Source organism: Hyperolius riggenbachi, chromosome 12 (genome assembly GCF_040937935.1).
Source record: "Hyperolius riggenbachi isolate aHypRig1 chromosome 12, aHypRig1.pri, whole genome shotgun sequence".
Lineage (NCBI taxonomy): Eukaryota > Metazoa > Chordata > Amphibia > Anura > Hyperoliidae > Hyperolius > Hyperolius riggenbachi.
In genome coordinates, this window is record NC_090657.1 from 115,134,889 (window position 1) to 115,158,073 (window position 23,185).

General features: G+C 45.2%; 1 protein-coding gene across 1 annotated transcript in view; it reads left to right on the top strand.

The window, feature by feature from the left end:
- The window catches only part of KCTD2 (potassium channel tetramerization domain containing 2), a 105,902-nt gene that overhangs the window by 59,860 nt on the left and 22,857 nt on the right, over nt 1-23,185 (top strand). The window contains exons 4-5 of the mRNA XM_068264285.1: nt 2,263-2,358; nt 15,823-15,948. Of these exons, the coding sequence (XP_068120386.1) occupies nt 2,263-2,358; nt 15,823-15,948 (222 nt within the window). The remainder of the gene's footprint in view (nt 1-2,262; nt 2,359-15,822; nt 15,949-23,185) is intronic.

The following is a 23,185-nucleotide window of genomic DNA, read 5'->3' on the forward strand; positions in this document are numbered from 1 at the left end:
GTGGATCAGATTCATTAGGGCCTATTCACATGTAGCACTAGGCATGAGGAGCATTAGTAGCAGCAGCAAAGCAGTGTAGTGTTGTCCACCACTCTATGTGAACATTAGGTATGATCAATGACGTGCAAATATTTCTGAGTTCCTGCAGGATTCTGTAAATTTTTGTGCAAAGATATGTAGCTTGAAAATGGACAAATTATGGACCCCTTTTCCCTGTCCCCGTGTTCTCCTTGCCTCTATCTATGCCTCTGTATCACCGTGTCAGGTGTCCTCTTTGCCCTCATCTTTGCCCCCCATCTATGCCTCCGTGTCCAGTGTCCTTCTTGCCCCATCTATGCTCCCATGTCCTCCGTGCCCCCATCTATGTCACTGTGTCCCCCTTTGCGCTGTTCCTGTGTCCGGTGTCCTCCTTGCCCCATCTATGCCTCTGTGTCCCCCTTTGTGCTGTCCCTGTGTTCAGTGTCCTTGCCCCATCTATGCCTACGTGTCCTTGCAGCCATCCATGTCTCTGTGCCCCCCTTTGTGCTGTCCCCGTGTTTGGTGTCCTTCTTTCCCTCATCTATGCCTCGTGTCACCCTTTGCCCTGTGTCCCCCCAGTAGGTGACATACTTACCGTAGCAATCAGCGTGAAGGAGCGGCAGGAGTTGGGTCCCGCGACAAGGAGCAGAGTAATCCATCGAGTCCTTCAGAATAGCAGGCGGCGGTGATTGGACGACTTTGCTGCAATTCTTGCACAGGATTGGCCACACGGTGTCCTGTCAAGCTGCAGTCGCTGCCTGCACGTGGAAGGCCTCGCTGGATCGCTCTGCTCCTCGTCGTGGGACCCAACTCCTGCCGCGCCTTCACGCTAATTGCTATGATATGTATGTCATCTACTGGGGGGGGGACAGGGCAAAGGGGGACACGAGGCATAAATTGGGGGGGGGGGGAATTACTACACCGGACACATGGACAGCTCAAAGGGGAACACAGGGGTATAGATGGGGGCAAAGAGGACGCCGGACATGGGGGCATAGATTGGGGGAAGAAGGACACACCAAGGGAGGGCATGGGGGCAGAGGCAGAGGAATGGGAGGACACAGGACAATGCAAAAAAAAAGTGACCTCCGGACCATAAGACGCAGGGATTTTTTCCCCCCCGTCTTTGGGGGGGGGGGATAAAAATGTGTTTTATGGTCCGAAAAATATATCTACATTTTTGGACACCGGATGGATCACTTTTTTTTTTTTTTTTTTTATCAACTATTGTGGTCAGTATTTCGATAAAGATATATATATTTTTTTGTATTTTGAATCTAATTGTGCCTGTCAATTTGGTGTTTTAAGAGGGCAGTCTCCTTTCTCTCCCTGTTTTTTGTAGCACCTTCCATGCAGGTAAAGATAACTGAGCTTATAATATAGATTCTCGTTATAGTAAATTCAGATATAGTAAATGTCTGACTATGGTAAACTCAGTGTCCAGGTCCCAGCCATGCGCCTGTATGAATATACAATGTATGACCAATTCTGATATAGTAAACTACTTGGCCTTGTCCCTTGTAGTTTACTATAAAGGGACTCTACTGTACCAAAAAAATCCTAAATTATCCTGGTTAAATAATGTGGTGATAATGCATGGCTGATTTTGCTTACCTAAGTAATTCTGTAGACCTCCTGTCTGTGGTTTCCCATTTCCAGCCAGAGCACACATTCATGATTAATGTTCAGACACACAGGATAAGACACAGTGGGGTTGATTCACAAAGCTCCTCTTTTGAATTATCTCACCTTATTATTTTTCATAAACTATAGGGAGAGCTAATTCATTAGATAAGTGGATAAGAAGAGATATCTTAAGCCCCATACACCCGCTCAACAGCGGTCTTTTATGCAGCACAATTATCCATTGTTCATCCAACAGTTGGATTGATGTCTTATCAGTTATGTGAACAATAGCAAGCAACTTTTTTTGGGTTGTATCACAACAAAAGTTGTTAATTGTGCTGCATAAAAGACCACTGTTGAGCGTGTGTGGGGGGCTTTATGAGTTAAATCATATAAGTCAGCTATGGGGGTTGGATAGTGTACTGGTTAATGGCACTCTGGGGCAGACTGGAGTTCGAATCTTGTCTGTTCCTATTCAGTAAGCCATTTTACCATAAGTCAGGGTGCAGTTCGAGGCTTATTTAGCATGAGAACTGAGCATGCTTATCTTTTTATACACACTGTAATATAATTGATTTAGCAATAAGCATTGTTAATAAATGTACTGCTTTTTATCAGGGTCCCGTGAAGCATGTGTACAGAGTGTTGCAATGTCAAGAGGAAGAGCTTACACAGATGGTATCTACCATGTCTGACGGGTGGAAGTTTGAACAGGTAGGTAAATTATATTTAACATATTAACAGATCACACAGATTTGTTTTTCATATTGGCATATACTGCTTGAGTATAACCTGAGTTTTTGGTCTCCAAAAAGTGGCCAAAAGTGGGGGTCTTGGCTTATGCTTGAGTCACTACCAAACTGTAACCCCCCCCCCCACCCAACGTAGGCACAGCGGAGCTGAACTGTTGTGCATGCAAATTTTTGGGCTGTGAGCTGCCGTCCCTTCTCCAGAGCAGAGAGGCATGTATAACTACTGTGTACTACTAAAGTGATGGAGCGCACACCGATTGGCAGCCCATGACGTATAATCAGGTGTGGCCTAGCCATGCTTCTCTCACCTGCTGCTGCCTCAGCCTCTGCCTCTCTGCCCCCTCACGCCACTCTCCCTTGGTCTGTCAGCGGCTTGGAGCTCTGGACACGGGGCGCAGTATGGAATCCTCTTTAACCAGTCAGTTGCAGTCTCATTGCTATGACATCCTCTAGTGGCGCCTTTAATCATGTGTGCCGCTGCAGGAATCATAGTAATGAGATTGCGACAGACAGTTGAAAGGGAACCTTAAAGGGGTTCTGTTGACCTTTAAAAAAAAAAAAAAAACTTACCTGGGGCCTCTATTGGCCCCCTGCAGCTGGAATGTCCTGCACCGTCCTCTTCCGATGCGCTATTCTCTACTGCCGACACAGTGTAATTATTCATCTAACTTGACTAATAGAAGTGCGGCTGCATGGACACTCCCATGCGCGTCAGCGGAGCTTACTGCGCAGACGCGGTACGAAGTTTTCCTGTACTGCGCAGTAAGTTCCTGCTGACGCACAGGCCACGGCTGCGCAGCCACACTTCTATTCGTCTAGTTAGACGAATAATTAAACCGGTGCCAGTGGCAGAGAACGGCGCATCGGAAGAGGACGGCACGGGACATTGCAGCTGCAGGGGACCGATATGAATAATTTACGGGATCAATTATTTCCCTAGTGTTCTTTAGCCCTAAGGCACCTTAATAAATAATGCCCATTGGTTCCTATTTGAACACTTTAGGAAAGTGACCTAGGGCTATCTTTTTATAGGGAGTTTAAAGAAAACCTGAACTGAAAATTAAAAGTCAAAATAAACCTACACAAGTCACACTTACCTCCCATGTAGTCTACTCAATCTCTTTCTCCTCTCCCGCATCCTGTTTGTCCACTGTGATCAAGAGAATTCTCTGTCGTCCATTTTGAAAATGGCCATTACCCCATAACAGCTTCCTGGTCAGTATAGCCATAGGGAAATATGGACATTACCGGGCACATCAGTTGTCCACTCAGCTATAACTGGCAGCAACTGATGTATAACTGACAGCAACTGATATATTTCAGTTCTGACAAAATGTTGTCAGAACTGGAAGGGATCATTGTCAGAAGAAAATGGTGAGCTTCTGAGAGGAACTGATGGCAAGGTAACTATTTAATATTCATTTGAAGTTACTGTACCTCATGTATTTATTTTAAACTAGTAGACCCAAGCCCGTTTAAAAACGGGCTCTAGCTCTTTATTCTACCGCCGCCAGTGTGCATGCGCGTGCCTGCACCAATCGCCCGCACCCGCCGCACGCTCCTGCCTGCACCTGACGCGCGCCCACCCACCTTGCTCCCTGGTCCCATCCAGCTGTCCATGTCGGTTACTGCACATCTGCTCAGTTGCAAATAACAGGGACAAACGCTGGACACAGCGACACAGGAGTTTTATAGTATAGGATACTTTTACCCAGTACAGGTTCCCTTTAAGCACATGTAAGCAGACTACTTTTGGCTGTGATGGGTTTTTTTTTCTTACCCACTTGTCATTTTCATTAGTTATTAAACATGTGTCCTAGTAGTGTTTGTTTCTGTTGCAACACTTTTAAATTTGTGTTTGAGTTGTGTGTTGTAATATGTTAGATGTACCACCAAAGACCCCTCAGACAGAGAATTACAGAACATTATAGGAACACATTTTGGTTACCAAATAAGGTATCTAATGTGGCTATGCACTTTTCCAGAGTTCATAGGGGCAGTATGACTGCCTTTTGCTTTGAAGGTATTGAGTGGGCTCATCTCCATGTGAGAGGTGAACACACCTACAAAACACTCTTGGCCAAAGAAGCCCAGTGGATCTTTAAGTTGGGGACCCGCTCACCTACTGATCTCAGTGCCAGGTGGAACATAGCTATCATTACTTAAAGTGAATCCGAGGCGGGGTAGGAGGGGCAGATGGGAAACAGATTGCCAACATTTAGATTGTCGCCAATCTTGAGGGGTAGGGGCGTCTTTCGCACCAGAAGTATTCCCTGCTAAACACCCACCAGGGGTGTTCCTGAAAGCTTTCTCCAGCTGCCATTGGGCAGCCCTCCATGGCCACTCCTCCGCCTCCCTTGCTCTGCTCTGTGATCTGAGATGCAGAGCAGTGTCGTGACCCCAGGGGTCACAGAAAATGAAACCAAAGTATAGTACGTTTTAACTGTAATATTGTTTTTGCTCAATGACACATTCATTGAAGTATGCCAGAACTAAAATGTATGAACTATTGACCCTTTTTTTCTGTTTCCTGCTCTCAGAAGCCATTTTCTGCTAGGAAAATGTTTTATAGTTGGAATTTCTCATCATTGAGGGTCACACTGTAGTCACTTCCTGTCTGATTCAGGACTGAATCAGCCACTTACATACCTGATATTTAACTCTTTCAGGCAGAGAAAGTAAAAAAGGAACACAGCATAATTTTGTTTGCTTGGCACTGGACATACCCATGTCTATCTCATCATGTCACCTCGGGTATCCTTTAACTGCCTAATGACTGCTCCGCGCCGATTGGCGTGAGCAGCATGGCAGCCCCAGGACCACTCCATGCCGATTGGCGTGAATGGCCTGGAATGGGGATTGCAGAAGAGCATGCGCGCTGATGCGCGTGCATCTCCACATGGATGACGGAGCTCTGCTCCGCCTTCAGTCTCCCAGCAGTGATCGCTGCTCGGAGACTGTTACACGGCAGAACCTCCATCTAATAACTCTGTACAGCGCTGCGATCTACAGCAGCGCTGCACTGGGGACACAGGAGCAATCTGCTGTGATAGGCTGGCAGGAAGGGAGGGTGGGAAAAATAATAAAAAAAACAAACAAAAAAAAATAAGAAAAATATTTGTAAATAAACATTGGGGGACCGATCAGACCCCACCAACAGAAATCTCTTGTGTGCAGAGTTGTGCAGTCCTGCAGCAAGGACTTGAAGCTGCAGTGGCCCAATTAAGAGAAAATGGCCTGGTCATTAGGGGGTTTAACACCGCAGTCCTCGAGGTTAAGCACCCTTTCCCCTTTTTTTTCCTCTTGTCCATCTGCTACCCTTAGCTATGCTTAAAAAAACCTGAACTGAAAATTAAAAGTCAAAATAAGCATACAGAAGTCATACTTGCCTCCCATGTAGTCTACTCCTCAATCTCTTTCTCCTCTCCTGCATCCTGTTTTTCCACTGTGATCCAGGGAATTATTTGTCCTCCGTTTTGAAAATGGCCATTATCCCATAACCGCTTCCTGGTCAGCACACTGTTCAACTGTAACATCACCCGCTTGAGCCATAGGGAAACATGGACATTACCTGGCACATCAGTTGTCCTCTCAGCTATAACTGACATCAACTGATATATAACTGACAGCAACTGATATATTTCAGTTCTGACAAAATCTTGTCAGAACCGGAAGGGATCACTGTAAGAAGAAAATGGTGAGCTTCTGAGAGGAACGGATGGTGAGGTTAGTGTGTAATATTCATTTGCAGCTATATTATGTGTTTATTGTACATAATACTCCTCGCTTCAGGTTCCCTTTAAGGACCGACCGGTCCGACGCGTCTGCTGTGGAATGATAGTTTGTAAAAACTACGTCTGGCAATAAAGAATGTTTACATTTTAAAACCGTGCTGATGCAATCTTTTTCCTTTATTCATTGCAACTAGACCACCAGGAAATCCTTCACTGTGTACATTAAAGTGTTAAAATTATAGGGATGAACTGTTTCCAGACTATTTTTGTTCATAATTTTAGTTATTATATGAACAATAACTAATTGTACCTAAAGTATGAATGGGTTCTTATTTTCATAATTCTTTAAATACTGTATTTTCTGCTGTATAAGACGCTCCAGAATATGACGCACCTAGGTATAGAGGGTACAAACCAGGGAAGAAAAAAAAATATGAACTAAACCTGGTGCATCCATATTCCAGGAGTGACTTATAATGTTCTCCCAAAGTTTCTGTCCCCACCTATGCTCAGGTGTCCTGGGTGTCCCTGGCTGTCCTCCGTGTGTGTCTGTGTTTCCCCCACGTACCCCCCGTGTATATGAATTAAGTGTAGCAGCGGTGTGTCTTGCCTAATCAATGGCGCCCTTGGGGATCACAGACCTCTTCTCTTCACTTATTTATTTGTTGTATTTATAAAGCGCCAACATATTACGCTGGACATTAGTTTAGGTTACATACAATATTTAGGGGTGACATACAGCAATATGACGATACAGGAATACAAGAAAAACCAGATTGTGCATAGCATTGGGTGCACAGTAATGGAGGTGCATGATCAGGTAGGACCAGGGCAGTTTCTAGGCTAAATTTCACCAAGGGCGAGGGTGTAAAAATTCCTCCCCCCCCCCCCCCATGGAGCCAGGCATAGGTGCCCGCAGTACAGGTTAGCTACGTAGGTGCCTCCAGTATAGGGTAGCCCGTACAGTTGCCACCAGTGTGGGTTAGATAGGTAGGTGCCCTCCGTATAGGTGAGGTAGGTTCCCCCAGTATAGGTTAGATAGGTAGGTTCCCCCATTATGGGTTAGATAGTTAGGTGCCCCCAGTATAGTTTAGATAGGTAGGTTCCTGCAGTATAGGTTCGATGGGTAGGTTCCCCCAGTATGGGTTAGATGGGTAGGTTCCCCCAGTATGGGTTAGATAGGTAGGTTCCCCCAGTACGGGTTAGATAGGTAGGTTCCCCCAGTACGGGTTAGATAGGTAGGTTCCCCCAGTATGGGTTAGATAGGTAGGTTCCCTCAGTATGGGTTAGATAGGTAGGTTCCCCCAGTATGGGTTAGATAGGTAGGTTCCTCCAGTATAGGTTAGATAGGTAGGTTCCTGCAGTTTACGTTAATATAGGTAGGTTCCCGCAGTATAGGATAGTTAGGTAGGTTCCCGCAGTATAGCTTGGCTAGGTAGGTTCCCGCAGTATAGGTTAGTTAGGTAGGTTCCCGCAGTATAGGTTAGTTAGGTAGGTTCCCGCAGTATAGGTTAGTTAGGTAGGTTCCCGCAGTATAGGTTAGTTAGGTAGGTTCCCGCAGTATAGGTTAGTTAGGTAGGTTCCCGCAGTATAGGTTAGTTAGGTAGGTTCCCGCAGTATAGGTTAGTTAGGTAGGTTCCCGCAGTATAGGTTAGTTAGGTAGGTTCCCGCAGTATAGGTTAGTTAGGTAGGTTCCTGCAGTATAGGTTAGTTAGGTAGGTGCCCCGCAATATAGGTGTTAGGTAGGTTCCCACAGTTTAGGTTAGTTAGGTATGGGCGGCCCCTAGTTATGAAAAGAGAAGGGTGAAAAGCAGGCACTGAAATGCTCATAGGCCTGAAGGAGTGTTTATTTATCTTTGTATGTGTCAGAGTGGTGCAACTAAATATACAGTGGGTTGCAAAAGTATTCGGCCCCCTTGAAGTTTTCCACATTTAGTCACATTACTGCCACAAACATGCATCAATTTTATTGGAATTCCACGTGAAAGACCAATACAAAGTGGTGTACACGTGAGAAGTGGAACGAAACGCATACATCATTCCAAACATTTTTTACAAATAACTGCAAAGTGGGGTGTGCGTAATTATTCGGTCCCCTGAGTCAATACTTTGTAGAACCACCTTTTGCTGCAATTACAGCTGCCAGTCTTTTAGGGTATGTCTCTACCAGCTTTGCACATCTAGAGACTGAAATCCTTGCCCATTCTTCTTTGCAAAACAGCTCCAGCTCAGTCAGATTAGATGGACAGCGTTTGTGAACAGCAGTTTTCAGATCTTGCCACAGATTCTCGATTGGATTTAGATCTGGACTTAGAGTGGGCTATTCTAACACATAGATATGTTTTGTTTCAAACCATTCAATTGTTGCGCTGGCTTTATGTTTAGGGTCATTGTCCTGCTGGAAGGTGAACCTCCGCCCCAGTATCAAGTCTTTTGCAGTCTCTAAGAGGTTTTCTTCCAAGTTTGCCCTGTATTTGGCTCCATCCATCTTCCCATCACCTCTGACCAGCTTCCCTGTCCCTGCTGAAGAGATGCACCCCCCCAAGCATGATGCTGCCACCACCATATTTGACAGTGGGGATGGTGTGTTCAGCGTGATGTGCAGTGTTAGTTTTCTGCCACACATAGCGTTTTGCATTTTGGCCAAAAAGTACCATTTTGGTCTCATCTGACCAGAGCACCTTCTTCCACATGGTTGCTGTGTCCCCCACATGGCTTGTGGCAAACTGCAAACGGGATTTCTTATGCTTTCTGTTAACAATGCCTTTCTTCTTGCCACTCTTCCATAAAGGCCAACTTTGTACAGTGCATGACTAATAGTTGTCCTATGAACAGAGTCTCCTTCCTGAGCTGTAGATCTCTGCAGCTCGTCCAGAGTCACCATGGGCCTCTTGACTGCATTTCTGATCAGCGCTCTCCTTGTTCAGCCTGTGAGTTTAGGTGGATGGCCTTGTCTTGGTAGGTGTACAGTTGTGCCATACTCCTTCCATTTCTGAATGATCGCTTGAACAGTGCTCCGTGGGATGTTCAAGGCTTTGGAAATCATTTTGTAGCCTAAGCTTTAAATTTCTCAATAACTTGATCCCTGACCTGTCTTGTGTGTTCTTTGGACTTCACGGTGTTGTTGCTCCCAATATTCTCTTAGACAACCTCTGAGGCCCTCACAGAGCAGCTGTATTTGTACTGGCATTAGATTACACACAGGTGCACTCTATTTAGTCATTAGCACTCATCAGGCAATGTCTATAGACAACTGACTGCACTCAGATCAAAGGGGGCCGAATAATTATGCACACACCCCTTTGCAGTTATTTATTTGTAAAAAATGTTTGGAATCATGTATGATTTTCGTTCCACTTCTCATGTGTACACCACTTTGTGTTGGTCTTTCATGTGGAATTCCAATAAAATTGATTCATGTTTGTGGCAGTAATATGACAAAATGTGGAAAACTTCAATGGGGCCGACTACTTTTGCAACCCACTGTATTTGAATGAAAAAAATGTTTGGTTTGGGTCCGCTTTAAGTTACCGTATATACTCGCATACAAGCCGAATTTTTGACCCCCAAAAAGGAGGTCAAAGTTGGGGGGTCGACTTGTATGCGAGTCTTCCCTGGTGGTCTAGTGGTGGGTGGTGGGTGGTCCGCGCCCCGCTCCACCCGCGGCCGCCGCTGCTATTACCTGCTTAGGCAGCGGCCGCTTCCTAATCCACGTTCCCCTTCTGTTTCAGAGTCTATCACAGCAGCGCACCCGGCGCTGCTGCTGTGACGATGCAGGGGGCAGGAAAGAGCGGTTCCCCTGGTAACGGCGATACAGATCGCCGCTATAGGGAGCCGCACTCTTTCCTGCACTCTGCATCGTCACAGCAGCGATAGACTCTGAAACAGAAGGGGAACGCGAATTAGGAAGCGGCCACTGCCTAAGCAGGTAATAACAGCGGTGGCCGCGGGGGGAGGGGGGAGCACTACCTACCTATGCTGGGCACTATACTGGCTAAACTGGGCACTATACTGGCTAAACTGGGCACTATACTGGCTAAACTGGGCACTTTACTAGCCATACTGGGCACTATACTGGCTAAACTGGGCACTATACTGGCTAAACTGGGCACTATTCTGGCTAAACTGGGCACTTTACTAGCCATACTGGGGCACTATACTAGCTAAACTGGGCACTATACTAGCTAAACTGGGCACTATACTGGCTAAACTGGGCACTTTACTAGCCATACTGGGGCACTATACTGGCTAAACTGGGCACTATACTGGCTAAACTGGGCACTATACTGGCTAAACTGGGCACTTTACTAGCCATACTGGGGCACTATACTAGCTAAACTGGGCACTATACTAGCTAAATGCGGCACTATACTAGCTAAATGCGGCACTATACTGGCTAAACTGGGCACTATACTGGCTAAACTGGGCACTATTCTGGCTAAACTGGGCACTTTACTAGCCATACTGGGGCACTATACTAGCTAAACTGGGCACTATACTAGCTAAACTGGGCACTTTACTAGCCATACTGGGGCACTATACTAGCTAAACTGGGCACTATACTAGCTATACTGAGGCACTACCTACCCATACTGGGCGCTATACTGGGCACTATACTGGCTAAACTGGGCACTTTACTAGCCATACTGGGGCACTATACTAGCTAAACTGGGCACTATACTAGCTAAACTGGGCACTATACTAGCTAAACTGAGGCACTACCTACCCATACTGGGCGCTATACTGGGGCACTATACTGGCTAAACTGGGCACTATACTGGCTAAACTGGGCACTTTACTAGCCATACTGGGGCACTATACTGGCTAAACTGGGCACTATACTGGCTAAACTGGGCACTATTCTGGCTAAACTGGGCACTTTACTAGCCATACTGGGGCACTATACTAGCTAAACTGGGCACTATACCAGCTAAACTGGGCACTATACCAGCTAAACTGGGCACTATACTAGCTAAACTATGCACTATACTGGCTAAACTGGGCACTTTACTAGCTATACTGGGGCACTATACTGGCTAAACTGGGCACTATACTGGCTAAACTGGGCACTTTACTAGCCATACTGGGGCACTATACTAGCTAAACTGGGCACTATACTAGCTAAACTGGGCACTATACTAGCTAAACTGGGCACTATACTAGCTAAACTGGGCACTATACTAGCCATACTGGGGCACTATACTAGCTAAACTGGGCACTATACTAGCTATACTGAGGCACTACCTACCCATACTGGGCGCTAAACTGGGCACTTTACTAGCCATACTGGGGCACTATACTAGCTAAACTGGGCACTATACTAGCTAAACTGATGCACTACCTACCCATACTGGGCGCTATACTGGGCACTATACTGGCTATACTGGGCACTATACTAGCTATACTGGAGACTACCTACCTATACTGGGCACTATACTAGCTATACTGGGACACACTGGGGGGCTGCACCAATCCAGCATTTCCTACCCCCGGCTTATATGGGGGTCAATGATTTTTCCCTGGTTTTTCAGGGAAAAGTTGGGGGGTCGGCTTATATGCGGGTCGGCTTATATGCGAGTATATACGGTAAGTTTTCCTCCATTTCCGTCCAGCGGCGCGTGTTACCCTCTGGAGGTTGCGAGTATGGGTAGTGCGCCAGGGCTAGGCGTTAGGGGGGCGGTTGCGGCGGAATATTGGGGGAGCAGCTTTCTCTAGTGCTGATGAAAGAGTTTGCCAATACTAAGCTGCAGCAAGATTAGGACAGGTTAGGGTGGGGAGAGTGGAGGAGATTGCATGGAGGGGGTCAGCAAGGACACTAGGGTTGAGCTTGTGTAGGTCTCGCTGCCATCGATACAGATACAGATCGCCGCTATAGGGAGCCGCGCTCTTTCCTGCACTCTGCATCGTCACAGCAGCGATAGACTCTGAAACAGAAGGGGAACGCGAATTAGGAAGCGGCCACTGCCTAAGCAGGTAATAACAGCGGCGGCCGCGGGGGGAGGGGGGAGCACTACCTACCTATGCTGGGCACTATACTGGCTAAACTGGGCACTATACTGGCTAAACTGGGCACTATACTGGCTAAACTGGGCACTTTACTAGCCATACTGGGGCACTATACTGGCTAAACTGGGCACTATACTGGCTAAACTGGGCACTATACTGGCTAAACTGGGCACTATTCTGGCTAAACTGGGCACTTTACTAGCCATACTGGGGCACTATACTAGCTAAACTGGGCACTATACTAGCTAAACTGGGCACTTTACTAGCCATACTGGGGCACTATACTGGCTAAACTGGGCACTATACTGGCTAAACTGGGCACTATACTGGCTAAACTGGGCACTTTACTAGCCATACTGGGGCACTATACTAGCTAAACTGGGCACTATACTAGCTAAATGCGGCACTATACTAGCTAAATGCGGCACTATACTAGCTAAACTGGGCACTATACTGGCTAAACTGGGCACTATACTAGCTAAACTGGGCACTATACTAGCTAAACTGGGCACTTTACTAGCCATACTGGGGCACTATACTAGCTAAACTGGGCACTATACTGAGGCACTACCTACCCATACTGGGCGCTATACTGGGCACTATACTGGCTAAACTGGGCACTTTACTAGCCATACTGGGGCACTATACTAGCTAAACTGGGCACTATACTAGCTAAACTGGGCACTATACTAGCTAAACTGAGGCACTACCTACCCATACTGGGCGCTAAACTGGGCACTTTACTAGCCATACTGGGGCACTATACTAGCTAAACTGGGCACTATACTAGCTAAACTGATGCACTACCTACCCATACTGGGCACTATACTGGCTATACTGGGCACTATACTGGCTATACTGGGCACTATACTGGCTATACTGGGCACTATACTAGCTATACTGGAGACTACCTACCTATACTGGGCACTATACTAGCTATACTGGGGCACACTGGGGGGCTGCACCAATCCAGCATTTCCTACCCCCGGCTTATATGGGGGTCAATGATTTTTCCCTGGTTTTTCAGGGAAAAGTTGGGGGGTCGGCTTATATGCGGGTCGGCTTATATGCGAGTATATACGGTAAGTTTTCCTCCATTTCCGTCCAGCGGCGCGTGTTACCCTCTGGAGGTTGCGAGTATGGGTAGTGCGCCAGGGCTAGGCGTTAGGGGGGCGGTTGCGGCGGAATATTGGGGGAGCAGCTTTCTCTAGTGCTGATGAGAGAGTTTGCCAATACTGAGCTGCAGCAAGATTAGGACAGGTTAGGGTGGGGAGAGTGGAGGAGATTGCATGGAGGGGGTCAGCAAGGACACTAGGGTTGAGCTTGTGTAGGTCTCGCTGCCATCGACCAGGTAGGTGGGCAGGTAGTTTGGAGGTGCCTTCTGTGAGGAGGTTAAAGGTAAGAAGGTGATGGTCTGAGGGTGGGAAGCGTGCGATGTTAAGGTCTGTAATGGTGGTGGATTTAGTGAATATAAGGTCAAGAATGTGACCTGCAGTGTGGGTGGGGTTGTTGGTGTGTTGTACTAGGCCAAGTGAGTTGGCTATGGTGAGTAGTCGGGTCATGACAGAGTCCTTGGGTTCATCTATGGGAATATTGAAATCCCTGAGGATGATGGTGGGCAGGTCAGAGCAGAGGATATGTGGGAGCCAGGAGGCAAGGTTATCGAGAAATTGTGGTGTGGAGCTCGACGGAGGGCGGCATAAGACCGCAACAATGGATGAGAGGGAATTGTAGACGCGGATAGTGTGGACCTAGAATGATGTGAGTGATGTGAATTGTAGGGAGGGAGGTGGAGTGAGGACATGGAATGTGCAGGAATGGGAGAGGAGCAGACCCACCCCTCCCTCGGTCCTGTTGTCTGGTCTGGGGGTGTGACTGAGGTGAAACCCACCATAGGAGAGGGCAGCCTCTGCGGCAGAGTCAGAGGGGGTGAGCCATCTCTCAGTGAGAGCAAGGATGGTGAGGGATTTGGAGAGGAAGAGGTTGTGGACCGCTGTAAGTTTATTGCAGACGAATCTGGCATTCCAGAGACCGCAGGGTAGGGGGAGCATGTGTTTGTGGGTGGGATGGACGGAAATAACGTTGGGGCGAGGATGGATGTTGAGGTTATTTGTGGACAGAGGGCTGTGAAGTGTGTGAAGCAGGTGAGCAGCGGATGCTTGTCTGGCAGCAGGCTGTGGCCCAGGACTAGGTGATATATCACCAGCAGCAAGTAAGAGCAGGAGGGAGAGAGTAAGCAAATGTGAATGGGATTTAAATGTTTGTGAGGTTTTTGAGCTGCTGAGGGGGGGGGGGGGGGGGGGGGGGGGGGGGAGATTTCAGGAGAGCTAACAGTTCATGAGAAGCTAAGCAAGGTGAGGAAAGCAGAGTAGGTGAAATGAATATGGGGTGTGGTACATAGGGAGGATGCAAGTAGCAATGCAACTTGTAGATGTTAGCAGACAGTCAGAACATAAGAAAAAGTGCAGTAAACATGGTAAGTGTGTCAGATTATAACCAGGAAATTTCTAACTACTAAACAGTTTAAATGGGTATGCAGGTAGTGCAAGCAAACCTGTGTAAATAAAGAAGCAGATTCTACTTGGCAGCGCAACATATATCCAGCAGTGGCACTTTTTGCAACAGCATTGGAGACAGTTCTGGATGCAGAGTAGTCGTTTCCAGCAAAGTCCTGTGGCTGTTGAATCCTGTTTGAATTCTTGAGTGAATTCTTGGTAAATTCTTGGTAAGTTGTAAAGCACTTTGTAATAAATGGCACTTGGGAAATGGCACAAATTGACCAAGGCCACAAGTGACCTCACTCCAGCGCTTCACTTCATCTGTGCTGATCGCGTCCTCCGCACAAGCCATCAATAGGGGAAGCCATGCGGGACAGGGGGGGTAGGATGCGGAGACACACATTGGGGACTATGCAGGAAAAGACCCAAAGTGGTGGCAGGTTGGCGGCTTGTATCGGCGGGCATTTGTAAGTCGGGGATTCTTTGCATTTGCTGTTTAGAATGCAAGGAAATTTTCTCCCCATTTTTTAGGAAGAAAAAGTGCATCTTATATGGCAGAAAATACGGTACATAATCATTTGATTTAGCAGCCTTGGTAGCTATTGTTGGTATTCCATATGCTGTTATAACGCAAGCTGAAAGGAAATCACTCTGCTAAAGCTGATGTGTGGACCAGCAGAAAAGACTTGCCTTGGTCTGTGAACACTGAAGCACTTGGCTGCACACACAGCTCAGATGTTTCTTGCATAAAACCATTGTTTCGATAATTTGGGGTGAAAGTCTAGACAGGTGACACCAACCTCAGTGCTCCCCCCCCCCCCCCTTCAGCAATTGACCAAAGTGGAAAAGCTTTTGCTAATGCTATTGTAGTTCCTTAGTAGGCCATCTCAAACTTCCTCCCTCCTTCCCCTCTCCTTAGAACAGGACACAGCTCAGCCAAGCGCTGAGCAGCTTGTATATGCAATGATCTTGGATAAACTACCACCTGAAACAAAATCAAAAAATTTTGAAATGGGTATGTAGCAATAGGCTTAGTTGAATCTTGCTCAGTAACTGGTCATAAACATTCTCCAAGCATTTACTGCAGACTTCTAAATAAAAACTAATTTAATATCTGAAGGTTCAGTATACTATGCTTGCAATGATGTGTGCTTACAGTAACTGACATTGTTTACATTTTTCCTTAAGCTTATCAGTATTGGATCTTCATACAACTATGGAAATGAAGACCAGGCAGAGTTTCTTTGTGTTGTATCCAGAGAGCTAAATAACTCTACCAATGGTCTGGTCATTGAGCCCAGTGAGAAGGCAAAAGTGAGTACAAATGAACTTAAAGTGAAAATATTGTACAAAGCAAACCGAGGCATTTAAGAAGAATAAAAATATTTAAAATAAATATATAGAGGAGGCAGTGGTGGACTTACCTCCTCCAAGCAGACACAGAGAACTGTTGATTTTGACAGTCAAGAAAAATGTTAATTACACACTCCAGAGTATTGTGCAGTGCGTTTCACAGGCATGACCCTGCCTCATTAGGCAATTAGGAAGGAGCATATAACATCTGCAGATCATAAATACACCAAGCGCCTAAATGGAAAATAGACTGATGAGTTAAACATACAAAGTTCATATAGGTAGGAAACTGGCTGGGGCCCCAAATGAAAACTCTAGTGCTGAAAGGCTCCGACAGCGGCTTATGTCAGGAATAGAGAGCAAGTATGTTTTTTTGACGCAGTCTGTAATATCATATAATCCATGGTTATGTGAACATCTATAATTTCTCCCATCGTCCTCCAGGATGGCTGCTGCTGAGATATTGCTTGTCCCTCCCCGAACGGAAACACCTGTAAGAGTAATCAATTTAAAAGAACCCGCTCTTATATAAGGACTCCTCCTCCCTCACCAACTCAGTTTTTGTTTGTTTCCCATCACCTGAGGATATACCTGTAGACCTTTCTTGTTTTAAGGCATAGGTTGGCCTGGGGCGCCTATGTTGTCAGGCAGGGTTTTTTCCTGGATGGCGGTGGAAACTGTGAGTAGGATGCCCCAGTTTTTAACCTGTGTGCGGTGGGGGCGGAATGTTACCTGGCTGCAGGTTGTCCAAAAGGATCGCCGCCATTACCGCCCTTCTTGCTGCGTCCATGTGTTACAGAGCAGCTAGAGATGTCAGAAGTTATGACATAGGATCTCTTGGTCCCGCAGGTGTCACTTCTGCTAGCCGCTGTTTGGCCAATGAAGACAGGAAGTGGGGCGGTGTCTTCTGAAGCCAAGAGAAGCGCGAATTCCGCGCTCTCTACACGTGGGACGCCAGCGACGCTGCCATGGAGCAGAAGCAGTCCTCCGCAACAGCAGCCTCTGATGCCCGACCGAGACTTTCTCTCTCGGAGGAATTGGCACAGGTACATATATGAGAAAACGATTGCTATCTATAAATACCTCTAGCAAAATGTTTTTCTGAGCAGTGACTCTTCTTTCACGGTTTTGCAAAACTTGCACAGCAACAGCCTGAGAGATTGAGATGCCAAAAGTGTAACATTAGATTACATGATAAGAAATGGAACTGCTCCTCACGTTCTCCACTATGCTGGAAAGATGGGATCACAGACAATAGGCATCCCAGCCTGTTCCAGCAGCAAAGGTGAGTGCACTGATGGTGCATTTTTTGCAGGAATATACACTCCTATGGTTGAGATTGCAGTGTGATTTCCCCTGTGTTTTACCTTTTCCCTTTCCCTCTATAACCTAGCAAGCTAAAAGTGCATGCAAAGCAGAGTGGGTATCGGATAGGGTTGAAGAAGCTAATATCTTAGAAATGTTGCTACTGCAACATTGGGCTTCCCCAGCAATATAACAAAGAATTGTCAAGCCTGCACGAAATCTGTGGTAACTGTAGTGGTTGACAATTTACATAAACAGCTAATGGAAACTTTCAGGGTAATAAGTAATCCCTGAGCAGTTTCAGGGAGTGATTGGTTTTCCTATTTTTGATTGTCAGGCTTGCAGTAAACCTATACTAGCTGTAGAGACTGATGATTGTTTGCAGGAATATGCACTTACATGATTGATTGTTAGTGCTTTTCCCTTGTATGGTTTATACTTTCCCTTATCCTCTGTGTCCATGCAATGTAACAGTGGGTGCAAAGCATGAGTGAAGGGGAATTGTTGCCATTGCGGCAGTATGTTTCCCCAGGGTTATAATAAGATTGGTCAAGCCTGAACTGGAGCGATGGTGATTGACAATCTATGTAAATGAGAAATACAACTTTTCAGGAAGTGAAACTCTGGGTAGTTTCAAGGAGTTCCTTTCTTTTTTCAGATCTGTTTTGCACTTGCATTGGTTCAGATCTGTTTTGCACTTGCATTGGTTCAGATCTGTTTTGCATTTGCATTGGTTCAGATCTGTTTTGCATTTGCATTGGTTCAGATCTGTTTTGCATTTGCATTGGTTCAGATCTGTTTTGCATTTGCATTGGTTCAGATCTGTTTTGCATTGGTTCAGATCTGTTTTGCATTGGTTCAGATCTGTTTTGCATTGGCATTGGTTCAGATCTGTTTTGCATTGGTTCAGATCTGTTTTGCATTTGCATTGGTTCAGATCTGTTTTGCATTTGCATTGGTTCAGATCTGTTTTGCATTTGCATTGGTTCAGATCTGTTTTGCATTTGCATTGGTATCCGATCTGTTTTGCATTTGCATTGGTTCAGATCTGTTTTGCATTGGTTCAGATCTGTTTTGCATTTGCATTGGTTCAGATCTGTTTTGCACTTGCATTGGTTCAGATCTGTTTTGCATTTGCATTGGTTCAGATCTGTTTTGCATTTGCATTGGTTCAGATCTGTTTTGCATTTGCATTGGTTCAGATCTGTTTTGCATTTGCATTGGTTCAGATCTGTTTTGCATTTGCATTGGTTCAGATCTGTTTTGCATTGGTTCAGAACTGTTTTGCATTTGCATTGGTTCAGATCTGTGTTGCATTTCATTGGTTTAGATCTGTTTTGCATTTGCATTGGTTTAGATCTGTTTTGCATTTGCATTGGTTTAGATCTGTTTTGCATTTGCATTGGTTCAGATCTGTTTTGCACTTGCATTGGTTCAGATCTGTTGTGCATTTGCATTGGTGTCAGATCTGTTTTGCATTTGCATTGGTATCCGATCTGTTCTGCATTGGCATTGGTTCAGATCTGTGTTGCATTTCATTGGTTCAGATCTCTTTTGCTTTTGCATTGGTGTCAGATCTGTTTTGCATTTGTGTCAGATCTGTTTTACTTTTGCATTTGTGTCAGATCTGTTGTGCATTTCCATTGGTTCAGATTGGGTTTGTATTTGCATTGGTGTCAGATCTGTTTTGCATTTGCATTGGTGTCAGATCTGATTTGCATTTGCATTGGTGTCAGATCTGTTTGGCTTTTACATTGGTGTCAGATCTGTTTGGCTTTTGCATTGGTGTCAGATCTGTTTTGCATTTGCATTGGTTCAAGTATGTTTTGCTTTTGCATTGGTATCCGATCTGTGTTGCATTTGCATTGGTTAAGATCTGTTTTGCATTTGCGTTAGTTCAGATCTGTTTGGCATTTGCGTTAGTTCAGATCTGTTTTGCATTTGCGTTAGTTCAGATCTGTTTGGCATTTGCGTTAGTTCAGATCTGTTTTGCATTTGCGTTAGTTCAGATCTGTTTTGCTTTTGCATTGGTGTCAGATCTGTTTAGCTTTGGATCTAATTTTTGCATTTGTTCTAGATCTGTTTTGCTTCTGAATTTGTTTCAGATCTGTTTTTTGCATTTTGCTTTGGTTCTAGACCTGTTTAGCATCTGTATTGGTCTCAGATCTGTTTCGCTTATGCGTTGGTCTCAGATCTGTTTCGCTTATGCGTTGGTCTCAGATCTGTTTCGCTTATGCGTTGGTCTCAGATCTGTTTCGCTTATGCGTTGGTCTCAGATCTGTTTCGCTTATGCGTTGGTCTCAGATCTGTTTCGCTTATGCGTTGGTCTCAGATCTGTTTCGCTTATGCGTTGGTCTCAGATCTGTTTCGCTTATGCGTTGGTCTCAGATCTGTTTCGCTTATGCGTTGGTCTCAGATCTGTTTCGCTTATGCGTTGGTCTCAGATCTGTTTCGCTTATGCGTTGGTCTCAGATCTGTTTCGCTTATGCGTTGGTCTCAGATCGGTTTCGCTTATGCGTTGGTCTCAGATCGGTTTCGCTTAGGCGTTGGTCTCAGATCGGTTTCGCTTAGGCGTTGGTCTCAGATCGGTTTCGCTTAGGCGTTGGTCTCAGATCGGTTTCGCTTAGGCGTTGATCTCAGATCGGTTTCGCTTAGGCGTTGGTCTCAGATCGGTTTCGCTTAGGCGTTGGTCTCAGATCGGTTTCGCTTAGGCGTTGGTCTCAGATCGGTTTCGCTTAGGCGTTGGTCTCAGATCTGTTTCGCTTAGGCGTTGGTCTCAGATCTGTTTTGCTTTGGCGTTGGTCTCAGATCTGTTTTGCTTTGGCGTTTGTCTGAAATGTTTTTCAGGTGTTGCAGATCTGTTTTGCCTTTGAGTTGGGTTCAGATCTGTTTACCTTTTGATACGAAGGTGGAGGATTTCTGCTCTCTCCACCCATCGGTGTCAGGGAACAGATTGGATGAGTTATTAGTGGACTGGCTGAGCGGTCTCCTCTACACATTTCCACCATTCAACTTCACTCCCAAGGTGCTGAGAAAGATGGAGGTTGAAGGGCAACAGTGATATTCATAGGTCCCTGGTGGCTGAGAAGGGCATGGTTCCTTATCTGTTGTCTCTAGTCCTTAAAGGCCCATGGCATCTGGGAAAGACAAGACCTGTTAGTTCAGGGGTCAAATGTTCATCCTACTCTCCAGATGTAAAAGTTGATAGCCTGGGCATTGAGGAAAGAATCCTGGTAAGACTGGTTTTCTAAAGAGGTGGCATCTACTTTAGTTAACTGCAGAAAGATTTCCACAACGAGGAAATATGCAAAAATTCGGAACGCATATTCTTCCTGAAAGGAAAGGAATAATATACAGACGGATGACCTTAAGATTATTTTGGGAATTTTTACAGAGTGGAATTGATATGGGGCTGAAGGTAAGCGCCCTAAGAGTCCACGTATCGGCCTTATTGGGTTTTCTTCATACACAATTGTCTAAGAAGGTTTTTGTTAAGTCTTATTTTCAGTAGCGAATTTCCGACCAATGCCAGGGAAATTAGTTCCCCCTTGGGATTTATCTTTAATTCTAAATTTCTTGACTTCTGATAAATTTGAACCTATTGCTCAGACCCCTTTAAAGAATCTAACATTAAAAGTAGCAATAACGTCAGCTAGAAGAATTGGGGATATTCAGGCACTATCCATTAACGTCCTTTTGATATGGTTATTCATTCAGAATTGTGTTCAGACCTGACCTAGCCTATCTTCCAAAGATCTCTTCATCTTCTTTCATCGTTCACAGGAGATTGTTTTACCGTCTTTTTCTCCCAAGCCGCAGGATGCTAGAGGAGCAGTGAAACAGATTAATGTGAGAAGAGCTATCATAGTTTATTTAGAAAGGACAGCTCGGTGGAGAAGATCTAGCCATTTATTTGTATCATATATGGGAGCCTCAAAGGGATTGCAGGCATCAAGAAGCGCCATAGCTAGACAGGTTAAGGAGCTAATAGGTTGGGCTTACAGGGAATCGCAGGAAATATTCCATACTAGAATTGCGACACATTCTACTCTATCCTTGGCAGCCTCTTGGGCAGAGAGGTCGTGAGCAAGCCTGGAACAGATATGTAAAGCAGCTACCTGGTCGTCACACACAACTTTTGTGAAACGCTACAGAGTTGAACTACTGTTAAGCCAGGTTCAGAGTTTCTTTTGGAAGAAAGTATTACAAGCCATCATCCCTCCCTAATGAAAATTTCTCGCTGGTCTCAGCAGCAGCCATCCTGGAGGACGATGGGAGAAAGCCCCAGCTGCTTACCTGTAGCCGTGTTTCGGCGAGTCCTCCAGGATGGCTCCTGAGTTCCCATCCCTATTGTAATATAGTTGCTAAGTTTGATTTATGTTAAAGGTGATATACTCTTAATAACTGAGTTGGTGAGGGAGGAGGAGTCCTTATATAAGGGCGGGTTCTTTTAAATTGATTACTCTTACAGGTGTTTCCGTTCGGGGAGGGACAAGCAATATCTCAGCAGCAGCCATCCTGGAGGACTCGCCGAAACACGGCTACAGGTAAGCAGCTGGGGCTTTGCCATGTAGTAGTATATCAGACTTTGTGTTTTTTTTGTTTTGTTTTTTATGACACTATTCATTTTGGATATACAAAGATGACAAATGTGGAGCACATTTACATGTACAAGGTCTATGTATTTTATAGGCCTTGCTATAATTTCATTCTGTAAGTACCTTTATTATCTATTGATTCTGTGTCCAACACCAAACTGTTGCCAATCTGAAAACCGAATTATGAAGGATCTCTTTGCCTGCCGTGGCATAACGTTTTTGCAAGTCACTATTTTCATATACATGCATACATCCAAACAGACACAGAATCTGTAGAATCCCTTTATAGTAAACTCCATGGGACCTGGCCAAGTAGTTTACTATATAAGAAGTTTACTATATCAGAATTGGTCATACATTTTATATTCATGCAGGCACATTTACCAGCATCTGGGGACAGAGTTTACTAGATAGATAGGTTTAAGCTATCAGAATTTGATCATTTACAGTACATAGTGGCGTCAACCTCTGTGGTACTGTACAATGGAAAAAGCAAACTGGTACAAAATATAATTTTAACATTGGTACACATGAAAATAGAGACATTATGCATAATATAGAATTAATAGACATTGGCGTCAATTCACCAGAGGTTACCAACCTATTTATCTCTTGGGAGGTAATTTACCTCCTGTGATATCTCCAAATAGCAATTCTCCAGAAGTATAGGGGAAAATATCGACAGAGAGAAATGCAAGAGTTAAATGTGAGATAAGTATGAGATAAATAAGTGATAGTTAGTAGTTAGTTTTTCTCCAAATCACAATTCACCAGGGAAGAAAGGGGGTGTGGCCATTCGTTATTTTTTCATCTCTTTATCCCCTGAATGAACCTGGAGATATCGTGGCTCATTCAGGGGATAAAGAGATGAAAAAATAACGAATGGCCACACCCCCTTTCTTCCCTGGTGAATTGTGATTTGGAGAAAAACTAACTACTAACTATGGAGCCTTTTGAGCTTACTCTGTTAGGCCTGGTGCACACCAAAAACCGCTAGCAGATCCGCAAAATGCTAGCAGATTTTGAAACTTTTTCTTGTTTTTCTGTAGCGTTTCAGCTAGCATTTTGCGGTTTTGTGAAGCGTTTTTGGTGTAGTAGATTTCATGTATTGTTACAGGAAAGCTGTTACTGAACAGCTACTGTAACAAAAACCACCTGGCAAACTGCTCTGAGGTGCCGTTTTTCAGAGCGGTTTGCGTTTTTCCTATACTTAACATTGAAGCAGAAACGCCTCCGCAATCCAAAATCTGCAGCAGCCCGGGAGTATGCGTTTCTGCAAAACGCCTCCCGCTCCG